The 19,742-nt window shown below is 36.5% G+C and overlaps 1 protein-coding gene across 3 annotated transcripts in view; it reads left to right on the top strand.

The window, feature by feature from the left end:
• Positions 1-19,742, top strand: part of SGCE (sarcoglycan epsilon) — a 67,481-nt gene that overhangs the window by 13,179 nt on the left and 34,560 nt on the right. For 2 of the 3 annotated variants that reach the window (XM_082662383.1, XM_082662385.1), the window contains exons 2-4: positions 3,141-3,248; positions 12,724-12,846; positions 14,696-14,853. In XM_082662383.1, the coding sequence (XP_082518509.1) occupies positions 3,141-3,248; positions 12,724-12,846; positions 14,696-14,853 (389 nt within the window). The remainder of the gene's footprint in view (positions 1-3,140; positions 3,249-12,723; positions 12,847-14,695; positions 14,854-19,742) is intronic. The other variant, XM_082662384.1, reaches the window with a different exon arrangement.

Here is a 19,742-nt window from a genome sequence, read left to right as displayed (position 1 = left end):
TTTATGGTAACTCCCCAATCCATGGAAAAGTGGAGGATTCTGAAGCGTGCCTGCTTGCCTGCTTGCCTGCAGGGTTTACTCCATTCTGCTGTTCGATGAAGCCTCTATAACCTTCAGACATGTTAACAGATCTCTTGGTTTTGTATGGATTGAACTAGACAGTCTGCATGAAAGCACCTTGCTCAGGACCAGGTGATGTGATGGATTTAAATGTAAATGTTGCTTGTCAGGTCCACATATATACATTGTTTTTTGAAGAGTTGTAGAGAAGAATTTGGCCACTTGCTTCCTGTCTTTCTAGGTTGAGATTTCCCACTGTACAGCAGTGACTTTCATGTTCTTGCAAATTGGCTGCATCTGTGGGCCAGTTGGGGATAAGAGAGAGTAAAGTTTTCAGTTATAAGGTTAGCCCTACGTTTGTCACATTTGATGTGACTTGGTTGAATATCCTATATACCCTTGGGTTCTGTAGGTCTTCTGTTGGTCTTCTAGAGTTCGTATTTGTGTGTGAGAATCACCTGATGAAACTGTGTAACCCGCCTACCTAGATTCTCCATGGTGGAGTCATGAATATGTGTTTTAAATTTTTTTATTTTGTAGTTTTTGGGGTGTGTGAGAATATGTATTTTTAGAGAGCTGCCCAGGGGATTCTTATGTAACTAGCATGTTGCCTTTGGAACCCAGCAATTAGGAAAACCCTTGGAGGTGGGATATTTTGCCACAAGAGGCCATGAACATTTCTGATCCATTTCAGCTTAAATTATTTAGGAAATGACTACTGTATTCTTCATCTAGATTTAAAAGGACATAACTTCAGTTCTTAGGTGAATCAACCATTTATTAGGTGAATCAGCCATAAGATTGGTCTTTTAGTAGATATAAAATTAGTATACTTAGGTTTACATAATTTAAAAATTCAATACCAACCAACTCATTTATTCACTTGGGGTGCTAAGGCCTTTGATTTCCACTCCCAGGTATCACTGAAATGATCACCTGAGGTTTTGTTTGATGGTTTATTTTTAATAACTTGGGTTTTGAGTTGTATTCTTTTTTTCATTTTGGAAGGGGACTTGGTATTTCTCATAATTTAGTTTAAGTTTAGAATTTTACTCAGAATTCAGTTTGAGAAGGAAATAACCATTTCACCTCTGATTTACTAGGGTGAGGAGCTCTTTCAACATTAGGTGTCCTGTACCCCAACAAGTGTTTCTCTCTTCACTTGTCCTTATTCTCTGATTCATGAAGTATTTTCTTTATATGCTTGTATAAAGCATATATGTTTTGTATATGCTGTACAATATACAAATACATGTATATTGTATGTTTCTGCTTGGTCCCACCCATTCTAGTTTTTCTGGGATTGTGTCTCATCATTTATGTTCCTTTTCATTACACCTAGTGTCTTTCTCTCTCCTTATGTCTTTTCCTCAGCTTATAAACAAAATTTGTTTCCCTACGCGAAAATAAACAATCTTTTTCTCTACCTTGCTGCTCCTCAGTCTGCCATATCATCTTATCTCTTTGCTTCCCTATTCTGGCCAGTGTTCTTAAAAGATTAACTCTGTTTGTTGCATCTACGTCTTGGCCTTTTGCTGTCTGGCTTCTACTCTTACCACTTTATTGGAACTCCACTTTCAAGGAGTCACCAATAACTTCTCCCCTTTCACATCTAGCAATCTTTTCTGAGCTCTCATCCGCTTTGACCTTTTTGCAGTAAGTGAGGATGTTGATCACACTCTCCTTTTTGACAACTCTTCCGTTGACATATGTATATGACACTTCAGGCTCAGTGGTCCAACCTCTCTGACCGCCTTGTCTCTTATTTCTTTGCTGAATTATCCTCTGGTTTTTGCTATGTAAATGTATTTATTAACATGTTCTTCTGCCTTTGTTGTCCCTCCCACTTTTCGTGCATTCCTTCTTGCTATATATTTCAACCCCGGAAGCTAGGACAAAACTACGGGGTACACCCTGGGGGATTTGGGAACTGAGCTGAACTCAAAGGGAACATATCTGAGATGGCTAGAGGAAGGGAGAATGAGATGGTGACCCAATGTTGTAGTTAGGAAAATGGTACCCAAATATCAAGTCTGGAAGATAAGGATGAAAAATGGGAGAGTAAGCAGTAAGATTGGTAGTTTGGATGATTGGAAATAGTATAGGCAAATAGGTCAAGAACGTGAATGTGTATCTTCTCCAGATCATTTTGTTCCTGACAGTCTAATGCGTGTTACCTGAGAGCATGATCTCTTTAAGGAATTGCACTGGGGCTTTGGCTTCAATAATCATTTCTCTGGTGATGAACTTCAAATCTGCATCCAAAGCTTGCCTTAGATTCTCCTGTGAACCAGAGCTCTATTTCCATCTTCTTCTTAGGTGGTTTCACCTGGATATCCAACTGGTACCCCACATTTAACATATCCCCAAATACATTTGTCATCTTTCTACTGAAATGGACTCTTTTTTGGCATTCCTAATACATCACTGTTCTGCGTCATCCTGGGTCAAAACTTCAAAGCCATTATTCTTTTTTTAGCCCACATCCAGCAATTTGAGAAGTACTGTCAGTATTCTCTCCCATGATGTCTTGTAACTGGCCCCACCTTTACTCTTCCTTTCTTCAACCCCTGATTATGGGCTGACTGCTACTCTACACTCCAGAGATAACCCCCTATTTAGTATCCACTGACCCTGATTCTGTTCATTGCTGCCAGTGTAATGTTTCCAAAACTCAACTGTAAATTTCAAAGACGTTTTAAACTTACCACAACATTCCAAGCCAGGGAAAATTGCTTCCCCTCTCAGTGCTATTGTAGCAGCTATGCTTTCTACCACTGTGTGTATATGTGTAATTGCTATGTGTATACACTATATTATACATTACATATATATTTTGGTACATGAATTATCAATCCCTATAGATTGTAAGCTCCTTGGAGGGCAGGAACTGTGTCTTTACTTTGTATCCCCATATATTCCTTGTATTGACATGCAACAGATATTTATTGAATGGAATTAAACAGCTCACTGGGGCTGGAAGGAATCTGATACCAGTTAATACGTAGTAGGTGATTTGTGATAGTCATTTTAATTTGACATTAATTTCATTTTTTGTGCATTTGTTTTATTCTGAAAAGCTTTTTTATTAAGCTGTGCTGATGGCATAAGTGGAACAGTTAACTGGAAGACGAAACAGGCCAACAATTTTATTATCAGCAGAAAAATGACTGCTGGGAAGAAAGATGGTGAGTTTAGGTTGTAAATCTAAATCCTTTTGGGGAGTCAATTAAATGTCCGCTTCCAATAGTCCTTTTGCTTTTTTAGTCATGTGTGGACTTTTTTTTTTTTTTGATAAGTCAGTCTGAAAAAAATCAAATTTTGTTTTCCTAATCTTCTAAAGCTTCTGATCCTCTGTGTTCTTAATCCATTATTCTCCAAGTTTTTTTCCTTTGCTGTAGTTTTCCCTTTTTTTTAACCAAAAATAATTCTTGTTTTTAACCTATTGTTGCCCCTTATCCAGTCACTAGCTTGCCACTTATGAAAATTGTCCCAGTGTGGTTATTATAACAATTTACTTATAACATTGAAAAACATTAAGAAGTACATTTAACATAAATCGTTTAAAAACAGTATTTACATAACCTTAGAAAAATGGTCATAAAATATTTTGGCTAGTTGTGGATGATTTTTTGAATGATTTTTGTTGCAAAACCAAATTGGTATGTTTGCTGTTAACTAATTAGATGGCATTTGTTTTCTATGGAAAAGATAGCCTGACCCTTGAATGATTGATTGTCCTTCTAAATTTTTCTTCCCTATCTTAAATGTGTTCATTAGCAATATGTCAGCACCTTTGAAATAATGCATTTCATCAGGGAGAAAAAGACTTACTTAATAACCAAAAGATTAGTTGTTTTAAAAATATCAGTTATCAATATGAGCTTTCACTTAATATTTCTGGATTACTTGTCTTTATAATCCCTCTTAACCGTACCCTCCCCCCCCCCAACCCCACATACAATTTGGGCTATATGTGGTCATGAACAGAACATTAGCAGAACAGTAGCCTAGTCTCCATAACTTTGGGGTAACCAGAATATCTATTAAAAAAAACAACAGTTTTAAAATATTTTGAAAAGAGCAGTAATTTTATGTGATAAAATGGCCTTACTGCCATATAAAACTTTCTAGGTATCTTGTAGGAGTGATTCCTGGCTTACCTCATTTTCTTCTTACATTTCTGAGTTGGGGGGTCACTGACTTTTTTCCAGCTAGCATCAAATTATTCCTCAGCTAGAATCTTCTACTCCCAGATCTGTTTCACAGTAGGACCAAGGCTCCCAGCATCTCTTCTACTCTGCTGTCTTTGAAACAAACCCACAAACACCTCTGCATTTTTAAGGAATTTTCATCTCTAATATAAAAGAAAAGAGTTTTATAACAGTAAACTCTCATGAAAAGTTCACAAAAAGTTGTTTTCAAAAGCACTAGACTCACCTGTTCTAGGATCTAAGCGCATCATCCCACAGTCCTTTCCCCACACCCTCCTTAGATATTCTCAAGGGATTTTCTCTGTTTCCTTCAAGGGAATCACCCCCGGCTACCTTATCTGGGCTGCTCCTTAATCAGGCTGAGGGCCTTCGGCTTCTTCGGCACATCCACTATTCCTGTTTTCTTTTTATTTTATTTTATTTATTTTTGGTTGCGCTGGGTCTTCGTTGCTGCGCACAGGCTCTCTCTGGTTGCGGCGAGCGGGGCTACTCTTCATTGCAGCGCAAGGGCTTCTCATTGTGTTGATGAGCCCGGGCTCTTGTCGCATGGGCTTCAGTAGCTGTGGCACGCGGCCTCAGTAGTTGTGGCTCGCGGGCTCTAGAGCGCAGGCTCAGTAGTTGTGGCCACGGGCTTAGTTGCTCCATGGCATGTGGTATCTTCCCGGACCAGGGCTCGAACCCGTGTCCCCTGCATTGGCAGGCAGATTCTTAACCACTGCACCACCAGGGAAGCCCCTTCCCGTTTTCTAATCTTACCAATTATGGCCCCAGATGGCCCTCAGTATTGCCATCTGCAATTTACTTCTGTCATCTCCCAGGGATTTGGGACCTGCCGTGATTCCTGCTGCCTCACACGAGATCACTAAAGACGCTTCCTCTGGACTTCACACTATTTTGCACTAAATTGCAGTCTTTCCCTTTTCTTCAGTTTCTTCTTTTTAACGTTGATCCCTAGAATTTCTGTCCTCTTTAAGCATGTCCCTCCATTCCTATTTGATTTTGCATAAAGGTGCTCTCTAACCGGCTGTCAGGCTCAGCTATGGTGCTCTTCTTAGTGAAATGTATTCCAAGGCCTTTACCATAGCATTCTCTAGAATCTCCATCTCTTCCTTTTTCAAATTTCATGCTCCCTCTGGACCTCAAACTGATTTTCTCCTTGGAACCTGAGCCATAACTGTAGTTCTCAAAATCGAAATGATCAATACATCTTGAGGTAACCAGTTCAGATTATCGCATTCTCTTATTTCCTCAGTTTCTCTTGAACTCATTCTTTAGCTTCTACCTTCCTGGTCTCCTCCTCTAATTTAAATCCTATCATTATAGTTCTGCATTATTAAAATATCTTACAGAGAGAGTAATGAGTTTACTTTAGTGGGTTGTAATAATGTAATGGACAGCCACCAATGTATTACCTCATGTTAGCAAATCAACAAAATACGTAACTACCCTGGGTTCAAGTCCTGGCTCTTCCTCTTCCTAGTCCTGTAAGCTTGAACCTGTCATTCAGCCTCTCTGGGTTCAGTTTTGTTAACTATAAAATGAAGGACTGAACTTGATTTTTTGCATGCAAACTCCGATTGATGTTATCTGTCAGGAATCCTGGATTGAGTAGAATGCTGAGGCCATATCCAAGCAGGAAGTAATGCAATGATTTGTCTCTTAGTAGAGAAAGTTATTTGGCATGCCCTGACAGGATGACATCTAAAGCCCCTTTCAATTGCAGTGTTCTATGAGACCAAGTTTATTGATTACCAATTAAAAATGGTTTGCAACCACTTTCCAGCCAACATTTAAGAAAAAAACAACAAAACAAAACAAACACATGATCATTCTATGGAAAAATCAGGATATTTAACTCTAGTGTAGAAAAATGGTTTTAGTAAGTGGCTTTGGTTGGGGGGAGGGGAATCTCACAAAGTAACCTTTCTGCTTCTTGTAGAAAAAGATCCAAGAAGTGGTTTCTTTTCTACCTCATGTAGAGAAAAGTGGTCGTATCTCTTAGAGGAGTGAAGTTTTAAAAGGCAATTTAATGCCTTCCCCATGATGAGCTCTACAGCCCAGGTGTGGACTATCTGTGACTGAAATAAAACAATAGCTGACCACTGCCCAATGAATGGCCTTCAGTACTTTGATGTTGAGTAAACTTAAGGGGTGAAGGGCAGACTGCCGAGAAAAGCTTTTGACTCTAAGCCAAGATTTATAAAGCTGGATTGATAAAACACAGGGTAAATTTTAAAGAGGAAAGAAAAAAACAAAACCAAAACAGGTTGTGTACCTGGCTGCATATTGATGCCTTTCAAACTATTTTTCTACAGACATTATCTGGTCTAGTAATTAAATTTCAATTAGACTATAGAAATAACACATTGAAAAATAAATTAGGAAGGAAACCATAAATATATCAAGCTCTGAAAACCCTGAAATGAGTTCTCTTGGTGCAGAGATATCAAATGGAATTCATCTCTTATAATCAATTCCCACTAATTGGTAGCAGCTTCTTGGAGTGCTGTGTATACAGGGGCTCTGAGTGTCATAAAGAGCTTTTAGCTATTAAAACTATAAAAGAGAAGTCAAGTCTTATTTTTTTTCTGTCCGTACTTACAGTTTCTAATTATCAGAGATGATCATATAGTAAAATAAGTTTTCAGCAATTGTATTTTTTGTGTAACTTTCTTTTTAATAATACTCCAATTCTTTAGCAGAGACGTGGTGTCTCTTCTGTAAATAGGATTTTAAGGAATTGGGATACCTAGTTGCTTAGGCAAAAGTTTATTTTAAAAACTGTACCGGATAAGTGGCTATTCAGTATTATCTTTGTATTTTAAACATATTTAAAAGTCTTCTTCATCATTCTTATCCAAATTTTTTTCAAATAATACTTACTATTAAGGCAATACTATGAACAGTTGGAAAATATGCACTGTCTTATTTAACTAATTTGCACTCAGTTAAAGCACCCTTGTCATGTTTCCCAATGAGTAGCTTACGTCTTAAAACTCTCTGAACACGAGAGACAAATTAACAAAATTGAAATGCTTTTGGAAATGGGCTTCAGTTTCTTTTTTTTTTTTTTTTAACATCTTTATTGGGGTATAATTACTTTACAATGGTGTGTTAGTTTCTGCCCTATAACAAAGTGAATCAGTTATACATATACATATGTTCCCATATCTCTTCCCTCTTGCGTCTCCCTCCCTCCAGTTTCTTATTAATAAATTACTTATTTTAGTGTGTTATGTTCTTAGGCTGATTTAGCTATTGCTAAGGTTAATAGATCAGTTAATCAATAGATCTCTTCGTTTAAATTATGCAGTATATTTCCCACACATCAAATATGTAAGAAATTATTTTATACAGCACATTAAATCCCCTCCTTTTGATTTGGCAGTTTGTTTACGTAACATATGGGTTGAATTAAGACTTTCTGTGGTACACTTATTTATTTCTGAATGCATTTAATACATAGAGTTTATGTTGCCACCTCCTCAAGTAATGGCTGTCTCCCAATTATAGTAAGACTTTCAGAAGTATACTGTGTCAACTAAGAATCAGGAAATACGCCACAAAAGGGTCTCTGGGTAGCAAGAATAGATGCAGCAAACGCAGGCTCCTGTTTTTCACACCTGGCAGAGCCCTGCATGCGTTAAGATAGTACAAATTGGTTCTTACTTTAACATGCAGTCCCACCTCACTTGGTAGCCTCGTTTCTAAACCTGCGGCGGATTAATAGCAGCAAATTAGAAGGGATAGAGGAGCTGTTACAGGAAACATATGGATAGCAATGAGAAGTGACGGCTGACAACGTGTCTACAGATGAGAAAACAGAAAATCTATAAAACACACAACCATAAAAAGCATTAGCAAACGGTGACCCGCTAGTGCTACTGGGATCGGTAAATGACAAGGCAACCAAACAGTCCATAAGGGCATGACTGTATTATAGAGGGAAGTGCAATAATTGATGTGCCAAATGATGATCTTATGCCATAATGAAGAAGGATCGACCGCTGAGTACTTTAGAAAACTCAGGTCTCTAAAATGTTTCCTTCGTTGGGGTTCCTGCTAAACTGAGATTTTACTGTATTCTCTCAAACTGCAAAAATTAGAAAATGATGATGTAAGTGGACCTTTTAAAGTGATTAATTTGTTGATAAAGCATCTATGAGAGAGAGATCACCTTGACGTGAATACTGACAATCCTTTATGACTTCAGAGGAGAGACTTTAAGACTTAAATCTACCTGAGACTTGTAGGGTGTCACACTCAGCAGCCAGTTTATAGTCATGTCCTTGTTCTTGATGCAGAAAAAGGGCTGATAGGGGTTCTCCGGACTCTTTTGTAGAGAGTGGACTTTGTATGTGCCTGTGCACGTGCATATGCCATTAAAAAAATCATTGTGATAATTGTGAAGTGTTATGCTCTAGATTCGTTAGCAATGCACCACCAAACCCTTTCAAAATTTGATGTTTACTAAACACATACAGATTTGCTTTTGTTTTTAAGTAATTATAAATAAGCACACAAATGTGCACCCTCATATTTTCATCTCAGTGTTGCTCCCATAGGGAGAGAATTCCAAATGGACTATTAATAAAGGAAGACAGGATGCTATTTAGCTAGCATGAGGTCCCACTTTATTGCTACCGCCATCACCGTCTGTTACTTGGTTCTTGGCTCTCTGCTGTCCCATAAGATACATTTTCGAAAATGGTTTGTAGTTTCTATGCCTTATGATTAAAACATACAGGGAACAGTTTTATAGAAAGATTTTGGTAGCATGTTAACAAGGAATATTGGACCTGCATTTAGGGAGGGTGAAATATAACCCTGCCACTTGCCCACATATCCTTTTGCTCTTTTCAACTCAGATATGTACTTTTTCCTGTAAAAAATGCCGTTATTTATGACTACCCGTCTTCAGTTTTTAATCTTTGCAAATCTAGCTACCCTTGCGGTTTGAAGATGATGTTTTTGACCCCCCGTGGGTTGGACTTTTGGTTTAATTGTTTTGCCCATTAATGGTGATGGATTTGCACGGATTTAGCCACAGACTGGTTTCTAGTTTCATTTGTATCCAGTGGCATGTGTTTGCAGAGGTAATGGATTTGCAGCCCTAGACGATTGGAGAGCCATGCAATCCACAGAGCAGCCAGACCCTGTGACCTCAGCTTGATTAGCAAGGCACTGTATGCTTGTATATTTCAGAGACTCTTCAGAGATTTTTTTTCAGAGATGTGTATTTCAGAGATTCTTAAAGTGTTTCAGTTTCACTTTCAAGACTTTCTTTTAGGGAAAACAATATGCCTCAAGCTTGCTGTTTGTGAGTACTACCTAGACATAGGTGAGTGCAACATGTGTTCACTGTTAAGTAACAGACTTTTTTGGTGTTAGTGCAAACCCTATCAGTATTGTTTATATCGCTCATGTTTAGAACAAGAGCCCATAAGTCTGAATTCTGTGTGTCACTTTGTTGCTTTTGAAAGGAAGCTAGGTGTAAATACTGCCCAAATAGCCTCTGTTGAAGAGCTGTTTGTTTTTGCAAGTAACAAATGGGAAGGGTAAGGTAAAGAGCACTTCTCTAAAATGTGCTGTGGGTGCCCATAATTTAAACTGATGCTACAGAAAGGAAGTATTATTTTCACAAACAAAACATAGTGGCATAGTCATTTTCCATTTCTAGATGATGAGTGTGTCATACATCTGTATCATGTTTTTCTCAAAGTGAATGGCATACTATACTTACAGTGAAGCGGGCTTTACTGCAGAGTTGCCAAGGTAACTGACCAGCAAGTATGCAGTTCAGCAGATTGCAGAAAGGCAGTTTTACACATGAATAAAGAAATGCGCATGTAATCTTAAAACCCAGGAGGGCCATGGTAGATTGTGGTTTGGCTCTGTAGATTGTAGAAATGTTGTTTGTTGTTTTTTTTTGTTCGTCTGTTTTGTTTTATGAAAGCAGAAAGTGAGATGTTCTACACTAGTCCTTGAAGTGAGGTAATAAATAGTGACAAGTACCCTTTTATGGTTCTATTTTAGGCCCTGCCATGGGCCATATAGAAAATAGGACCATTTCAATATTATTAATATGAACAACTTTTCTTTTTGATTTATAAGCTAGCTTTTACCACCTTATGTCAGCAAAAACTACGGGAGACTGTTAGTAGTTTATAATGTAAATGGAGGATGGTAACCCATAAACTGCTACACACATATGAGAATTAATTTAGGTTACAAAACTGAAAATGAAGTTAAGAATTATATATATTTAGAACATAAACATAAGAACTGTGTTTCCCTCTACAGTGCTTTGTATTAGAATGTATTCATCCATTTATAAAATTATTCACATATGCCAGACACCTTCTAGGTGCCGAGAAAATAACAAAGGTAAATAAAGTTCAGTGCTGGACTTCAAGGTGTTTTTAATCTCTAAAAAGAATAAATTGGATAAGCTCCAGAGAGATTCCTTTGAATTATGCAAAACATTCCTGTGCCTTGGATGTAGGATTGTGATCTAGAATTTAAACACCTTTCTGTATAGAATGAAATAACTTCTCACCAGGAGTTCACAGCTCTCCATAATTTGACTCACCTTCCCAGTTTTCCTCCCCCCTACCAGGATCTAGCGTTACTGGCTTAATTCCATTTCTTGAAAGGGCCCTGCAGTATCCCACTTCTGTATCTTGCACATTTCAACGCTGAAATTGCCCATCTCTGAGTTTCAGAATCTTGCTAGCACTTTAAAAGCCATATTGAATTCTACTTCTTATATAAACCTTTCCCAGGTCTTTCCAGCTTCCATTGCTCTTCACCATCTTTCCAGGTCTTGCCAGAGCAGTTTGTCTCTCTGGGGTCATACCTAGTTAGGAGAGTGTTGGTCTCCCAAACCAGATGGTGAGCTCATGAAAGGCAGGGACTGGGTCTCCTTCATCTTCACATTCTCCACAGCACCAAGCATTCAGCGGATGCCATGGAATCCAGCTGGTGAAAAATCTCTAATTCTCATCCTTACTATTTTTCTGTGATTCACTTATTCTTGTTTTTTTGGAACGGGACCATTTTTACAGGTGAGTAAATTGCTCTTGGGTAGAGAATGGGTATTCTAAATGCCATGGGAATGCTTACCAGTGCTAGTACAAAACAAGTCAGGAAAGAACGAGCCTCCCTATTACCTAATTTAAACCTAACTTGCCGCTTCCTTCCTTCTGTTACCACAGCCTTTGAAGTTGTGTTTTTAGTAGTAAAGCTATGGATACATGAAGCTACAAGCCAAACATTTTAGTTCAGTTCCCCATTTTTGGCAGCCATCCACAGAACTGTAGGGGCAAGTTTTCACAGATAAAGAAACATTTTTGTGGGAGTTCCTATTTTTATGCTGAAAAATTCACTGTCAGTGATTTTGCCATCCAAGGGCTTTTAGTTAGTTGTGAGCCCGGGAGTGAGCAGCCTTGAGTTCTTAAGGTTAATTACTACATTTACAAATCCATCAGTGACTAAGAGAAAGAACTTGCCTGATAGGGTTTATCTGTTTAAAAATTGCAGCCAGTAGCCAAACAGGAAGATAGAAAATCAAAAGAGATTGTAGAGGTGACAAGGGTAATGGCAGTATTGTGTTGGTGGAGACGATGATATCAGAGGAAAAAAACGATAAGTTGAAACTAATCAAACCAATTTGGTCATTTTAATGTACTCACATCATGTATCTTAAGTAACCAGTAAATCATGAAATCTGCCCCATTTCACTTAAAGAAATGATTTGCACTGAATTTTGTGATGTAATTGTTATTGCTTATTTAGGAGGTAGCATAATAGACTAGATTGTATGTGTGAATTATTAAATGTCGAGATCAGGTAAAGTGGAATAAATCATTTCCAGGAAAGATGGGGGAATAATACTCAAAGAAAGAGTATCCAATGCATTTTTATAAGTATCAATATATATGAAAGTCATCTTACATATATCAATGGTATTATGTAGTCCGATATGCTCTGTCTGGCAGACAGTTAATATGGTGGAGATTGTTACCATTTAAAAAAAATGACTCTTTATACTTTGCTTTGAAAAAAGGAAAAAGAAAAAATATACTGTAGCAATTATATAGCTGATCAGTTCTCATGATGTATTTTGTTGGTAATAATCTCCATAAAAATTACAAAAGAGATTTCATGGATGTCTTTATTATTTAATAATAATTTAAAATATTAAATATGCCTAATTCTGCTTACATAATATTTGAAAAGTCTATAAACACAGCAAGTTGAGAGTTGTTCCATGCTTTGTCCTAAAACCACTCCCCTTTAAAACAAACTTCTTAACAATCTTGCATGTTGCTTCAGTTTTCTCAGAAATTTCTACATAGTGAAACCCTTCTTTACAGTGTAAGTGAATTTTCAAAAGCAGAGCTCATTATTTGTCTTTCTGTCTCTTATCTTCCCTCTTTGTTTTCAGTGTACACTATTTTCTCCAAGGTGCACTCTGATCGGAATGTCTACCCATCTGCAGGTGTCCTCTTTGTACATGTTTTGGAAAGAGAGTATTTTAAGGGGGAATTTCCACCTTACCCAAAACCTGGTATGTTCTGGCGGGAAAAAAAGTGGTTAGTTTACTAAATTTTTCTTTTTGTTCAATGTGCATAATCTAGATGATATATGATCAAATATTACTGACATTACTTGACATGGTCTGGATATGTGATAAATTGATTGTTATAGAATATTTCCCATTTTAAGATTAGAAATTTAATTACCGAAGGAAATAACTCATTTTTGAAATTTAAAGAAAGCGTATTTCTGATTTCCTAGTCTTGAGTTTTGTGCTTCTGACAAATGATCTACCTGTATTCTCAGAGAAATAATTATAGATGTACAATTACAATTTTACACATTAAGACTTAAGAATCTTACAGAGTACATTGATTTTTGGAAAACTATACATATGTTGTAGAAGAGATTGAAATACGGTATTAAGAAAGAGTTCTCAAAAAAACTTTTACAATATGAGATAATTTTATATAACTTCATAATCATATAATGGAGATTAATTTTTCTTCAAAGTAATACCAGTTACGAAGTCCTATTTAATTTACTGTCGGTTTAAATTATGTTATGTTGGATTGTCACAAATGCCATCAAATTAACGAAGATACAGAAAGAATAGCAAGAGAAAATACATTGTTATTATGACTTTTACTTAAGTAACAAATAAAAATGAATTTCTGAATATTCCAGCATTAGAATTAATATAAATATTATTTTTGTGGATTATATGATGAATAGCATACCTGAAAACACTCGTAAAATATAGTTAAGCATGTTCTCACCAGCATTCAAGAAACAAGGCAGTCTTTTCATCAATTACTTAAAAAGTGTGTTCTCGTGAGGGGCATTCTCTTTTTGCAAAACTATATAGCTAAACCTTGTGAGCAGCAGCTTCAACACTGGAGAAGAAAATGTAGTTAAGAGCATATTTCTGGAGTCAGCCAAGATTAAATTCTAGTTTCAGGGGCTTCCCTGGTGGCGCAGTGGTTGAGAGTCCGCCTGCCGATGCAGGGGACACGGGTTCGTGCCCCGGTCCGGGAAGATCCCACATGCCGCGGAGCGGCTGGGCCCGTGAGCCATGGCCGCTGAGCCTGCGTGTCCGGAGCCTGTGCTCCGCAACGGGAGAGGCCACAACAGCGAGAGGCCCGCGTACTGAAACAAACAAAAAAAAATTCTAGTTTCACCACTTAATATGACCATGAAGAATTAACATGGAAAATTACGTATTACATCAATAAAATTAGGGCTAATAAGAGTACTACTTTCATTGGTATGTTTGAAAATCGGATGAAATAGTGCCTGTAGAGGCCAGGCACATGCTAATAAAATGACACCATTATTATTTATTATTAATAAATGTCATGTTATTGCAGTTCTTTTGGACTTGGATTTGGATTTTTTCAACTCATCCTCCATTGTTTTTAAATTACATTATTTTTGTTTTGATGATACTTTTATAATTTTGAGATATCCCTTAAGATGAGTTTGATAGTGCTCAGAGTTTCATGAAAGGAAGGTTTCTCAGAAGAATGAATACATCAACATGATTAGGGGATTTTCCTGAAAGATAGTTGTCTCATTGGTAGAACTTTTCCACTGCTATGTGACCTCCTCCCCCCAAAAAAGAAAAGGAAATTTACCCCCAAATTGTGTGAATATGCTTTCTTTGTTGAATCAGATTTCTAGACTAACTAAACAACCAAAAGGATATTTTTCTTACATGAGGCCCTAATCTGAATTCCCCGATGGATTTTTTTTGGTGTGTATTTAATTTGCTACAAATGTTAAGAAAAAAATTTTAGACAGACATATTTTTATTGAAACAATCAAAGCAACATGTGAAAATAACTGTCTTATATCTTACTTCTGTGTTTCTTACCTAGGCGAGATTAGTAATGATCCCATAACATTTAACACAAATTTAATGGGTTACCCAGACCGGCCTGGATGGCTTCGGTATATCCAAAGGACACCATATAGTGATGGAGTCCTATATGGGTCTCCAACGGCTGAAAATGTGGGGAAACCAACAGTCATTGAGGTAATTTACTTAGAAAGAGCAAAATTATATTCTTGATTTTTTTGTAATTTGAGTTTCAAATGTTGTGATTAAAATTACATGGCAGTGGTTTTCAGTATTTTATGCATGAAAACACACTAGATAACATTTGCAAATGTACCATTCCTTTCTGTTCATCTACAGAGTTTTTTGTTTCAGCTTTTATGTAAAAAAGCGTCATCTAAATTAGTGAAAAAAATTAAAAGGTATTTAAAAGAAATAAATTACTGTGAATTCTATTTAATAAAATGAACAAAAACTTAAAACACTTATTTTCTCCAAATTTTAATTTCAGATTTCATGTTCATTCAGTCATTAAGGAGACGTCTTTTGAGCCCCTACCATGTGCTGAACATTATGATAGGTGTCGGTGGTAGAAAGATGAATAGCAGCTGTGCTCTGCCATGTCTTACAGTTCAGGGGTTGAAGCACTGAATGGAAACCCAAACTTAGCCAGCACTGACATAACTGTTATAATAAGAAGGGGCTGTTTGATGCAGAGTTATAAGAGGGTAAATAGAAATTCACTAAGTAGAAGGAAGGCTATTTTAGGCAGAAGATGCAGCACATCAAAATCTTGGAGGCATAAACATAACCACATAGTCTTAGAGAACTACAAGTGTGGCTAGAGGACAGGATGCACTCCAGAGGGCAAATGATGGGAATGGAAGTGTTCATGTTGGTAGGAGCAGATCTTTGAGGGCTCTGTAAGCCATGCGGATATGTTTGACCTTTACTTTGGGAGTGATGATGGTGCTATAATTAATCAGATTTTTACCAGTACCTAATATCATACCTGGAAGATATTAGAAATTGAAACAAAAACAGTGATGACATCAAACCTTTAATGGGAATTAATTTTTTTTTAATGAATGGATGTAAAAGCTAAAGGTGTTTCACTCTTTACTATACCTAACAAAATCAGAATTATAATGGCCATTAACGGCAGGAGAGGCCTACTATAGTTTTATGCCTAGATGCCTCTAGGATCTTAAACTGGAATTTAACTCTTCAATTCCATGAAAGCTTACTGGTAGTGACCAGGGCACCAGCATAGGAACTGCTAGTGGAATTGCCAGGAGTTTGCATAAGTCCTGCGTGGCATGTTTTCTACCACCAAAAATTTGTAGAATTTCTGTAGATTCTCAGGAGATTACATGCTTTGAGTTGTTCTCCAAAGTTTTAATCAGCCGTGAACTCTGGATATGAACTTCCATGCTGGCTGAGAGAAGGTGTTTCTTCATTTGAACTGAAGTTTGTATTAACATGACATTTCAGTGATTTCTATCTATAAATCTGCTTTCTTAAGGCAATGTTGATATAAGATAGAAATATATGTAGATATAAGAAAGAAAGTTATTTGGAGTTATTGTCAAAATAATTTTTAAAATATTCAGTAAAGTTATAATAGAAATATATAAATGTAAGTCACCACCTTGCTAGATTAAAAAAGAAAAACACAATCACCTTGAAGATTCAGAGAAAGCATGTAATAAAATTCAACACCTATTCTTGATAAGAAAAAAATAACTCTTAGCAAACTAGGAATATAAGTGAACTTCCTTAACCTAATAGGTTATTTATCAAAAATAATAGCAAACATCATTTTTTAATGGGAAAACACTAGAGGAATGCCATTTAAATTCAGGAACAAAACAAGAATGACCCCCTGTATCACATCTATTACAGAATATATTAGAAGTCCTATCCAGTGCAGTAAAGAAAGAAAAAGAAATTTATAACTATTCGAAAGGAAGAAATGGAATAGTCAATGATATAAAGAGTCTATAGGCTATTAAAATCTTCAGAAAGCCTAGCAGTAAGCTATGGGCTCAATATTAAAAATTTAGTTATATTTATTCATTAAATACAAGTACTGAGAAAAATACATGTTTTTAAAAGATACCATTTTTTTAGTAGCAACAAAATTATAATGTACTTGGAATAAATCTAACAGAAGGTATGCAAGTTCTGTATGGGAAAAATTATAAAACTTTGTTGATATTAAAGAATGCCTATATAAAGGAAAAGATAGTTCATTCAGGGATAGGAGGACTGAAAATCATGAAAGCATCACTTTCCCCCTAATTGATCTATAGATTCAATGCAGTTCCAATAAAAAAATCTCAGTAGGTTATTTCATGGAAGTTGGCAACTAATTCTAAAATTTATAAAGAAGATAATAAAGCAAAATCAAGACATGCTTAAAGAAGAATAAAAAGGGGAAAGATTTCTTTCCTTTCCAGATAGCAAGATTTATTGTAAATATGTAGTAATCAATCATAAGTTTGTATTGATACAGGGATAGACAAATTAACCAATGAATAAAATAGGGAGCCCAGAGACCGATCCATCTACATAAAGAACAATGATATATGTCTAAAGAGATGGTGCCAGAGATCACAGATTAGGGAAAAGGAGGTCAGTTTATTGACTGGTGCTCAGCATATGGCAAACATAAAATTAGATTCTTACTTCACAGGAAATACAAAACTCATGTCTAGGTAGATTAAGGATTTAGCAAAAATTTAAACTATTATATAAAAGTGTAGAGGAGTATCTTTCTGAGTTTGGGGGAGGGAAAGATATCTTAAATAACACCTAAATTTTTTTATTTAAGAGAAAAGATTGATAAATTTTACCATATTAAACTTGTGAACTTCTGTTCATCAAAAGAAAACATTAAAGAAAAGACAACCCACAAGCTGGAAGATGATATTTTAAATATATCTAGCCGACTAATGATAAGTGTGTCAAATATAAAAAAGGACTCCTACAATTTCAATAAGAAAAAGACATGAACAGACATTTCACCAAAGAGGAGACATCAATGCCATTTAAGTAAAGAAACTTACTCTCCTCAGTAAGGAGGAATATTCAATTTAGAACCTCAGTGAGAATTTTATCCTCAGTTAAGGTCATTGCAGTGGATATGGACTGGAAAACGGAATATTTCACATAGCTGAGTATCACTGTACCCTATGATCTAGCAGTCCCACTTCCAGATATGCACTTAAACAATTGCAGGGAATTCCTTTACGGTCCAGTGGTTAAGACTTGGTGCTTTCACTGCTGTGGCCTGGGTTCAGTCCCTGGTCGGGGAACTAGCATCCTGCAAGCCACGCAGCATGGCCAAAAAAAAAGAAAAAGAAGAAAAAGAAACACTTGCAAATGTCCACCCAAAGGCATGCACAGTCATGATCACTGAGCAATGTGTGTATAGGAAAACACTGGAAACCCACAAACCAGTTGAGATCCAGAAGTCCAGCAGCAAGAGAATAGATAAATTGTGGGGTATTCGCACAGTGAACATTTATAGCAGCAATGAACTTAAGCTTGCCTGGCAACATGAATGAATGTTTTTAACGTAATGTTGAAAAAAAACCGAACAAACCCCAGAAGACTGCATACAGTTTACTATTTTTATAGGCGCTCAAAACCCAGAAAAATGGACAATATGTTTTAAGCATACATGCATGGATAATAAAACTATATTTAAAATGGATGGGATGATAAACACAAAATCCAAAATGTTTACTCTGGTTGGAGAGAGGCAAGAGGCTAGGGTAGGAGAGAAACACGTGTTGAACCAGGATTCACAGGGGTGCATTACACCTTACTACCAACATACAATGTTATGAATATGTATCAAATAATATCCAAAAAGATGATGAGGGCTTCCCTGATGGCGCAGTGGTTGAGAATCTGCCTGCCAGTGCAGGGGACACGGGTCCGAGCCCTGGTCCAGGAAGGTCCCACATGCCGCGGAGGAACTAAGCCCGTGCACCACAACTACTGAGCCCGAGCTCTAGAGCCCACGGCCACAACTACTGAAGCCCGTGCACCTAGAGCCCGTGCTCCACAACAACAGAAGCCACCGCAATGAGAAGCCCACGCACCGCAACGAAGAGTAGCCCCCGCTCGCCACAACTAGAGAAAGCCTAAGCACAGCAACAAAGACCCAATGCAGCCAATAAATAAATAAATTTTTTAAGAAGATTATGAAAACTTAGCATATCTTTCATCTAACACAGTATTGATTTATCTGTAAATAACTCATTTCTACATCCATATATAATAACATATTTTCAGTGTTTAAAAATATTCTATTAATAATATAGTCAAAAGATTTTGCGTATCTTAAACTAATATTTAATCATATACATCCACTAATTAATTTATTCAGTAGCTACTTATTAAGCATCTAAAATAGATCAGCCACTATTTTAGAAATAGGGGATCAGAAAGTTCACAAATACGCATACCTCTTTGCTATGAAGGGCTTCACATCATCATGCTAAGTAGAATTCGACTGAGAATATTACAGTATTTAAATATCTCATTAGAAGTCATAGAAGAATTGCATTCTGTTACAGCTGTTAAAATTAAGCATTAAGTATAAATTCAGGTAATAAAATTCTTCCTCCGGATTCATGAAATGTTCTTCACTCTCTTGTGTAGCCTCTGATTTAAAAACACTTATTAGAATTTATGAAATTTACAATAATGAAATTTGTGATAATTATGGGTAGGCTAGCCAGAAAAATATTGCCATTAATCTGAAAATGTTTAATCTTTTTTTCTAGCATTAGCTTTGAGATATTATAACAAATAGTATCTAGTATTTTCTTTCCACTGAGAATATTATTAAATTTTTTGCAGGGTAAACTTTTAAAATCATGAGGATTCCCAAATGTTTTTGCATTTCTTCATTTGCTTGTGAACAATAATGCCTCGTTAATTTTAATGACTAGTCTTAATTTTAGTGTTCACTGTGAACCTAATTGACCATGTGTCCCAATAGAGAGCAGCAAAGAAATCATTAAATCCAAAAGAAATTTGACAAATTGTGGAGAGATAAGTGCTTTTAT

This window comes from Grampus griseus, assembly GCF_964374135.1.
Source record: "Grampus griseus genome assembly, chromosome: 9".
Taxonomy (NCBI): Eukaryota; Metazoa; Chordata; class Mammalia; order Artiodactyla; family Delphinidae; genus Grampus; species Grampus griseus.
The sequence above is the reverse complement of the archived record's forward strand: the minus strand, read 5'-3'. Positions and strand labels throughout refer to the sequence as shown.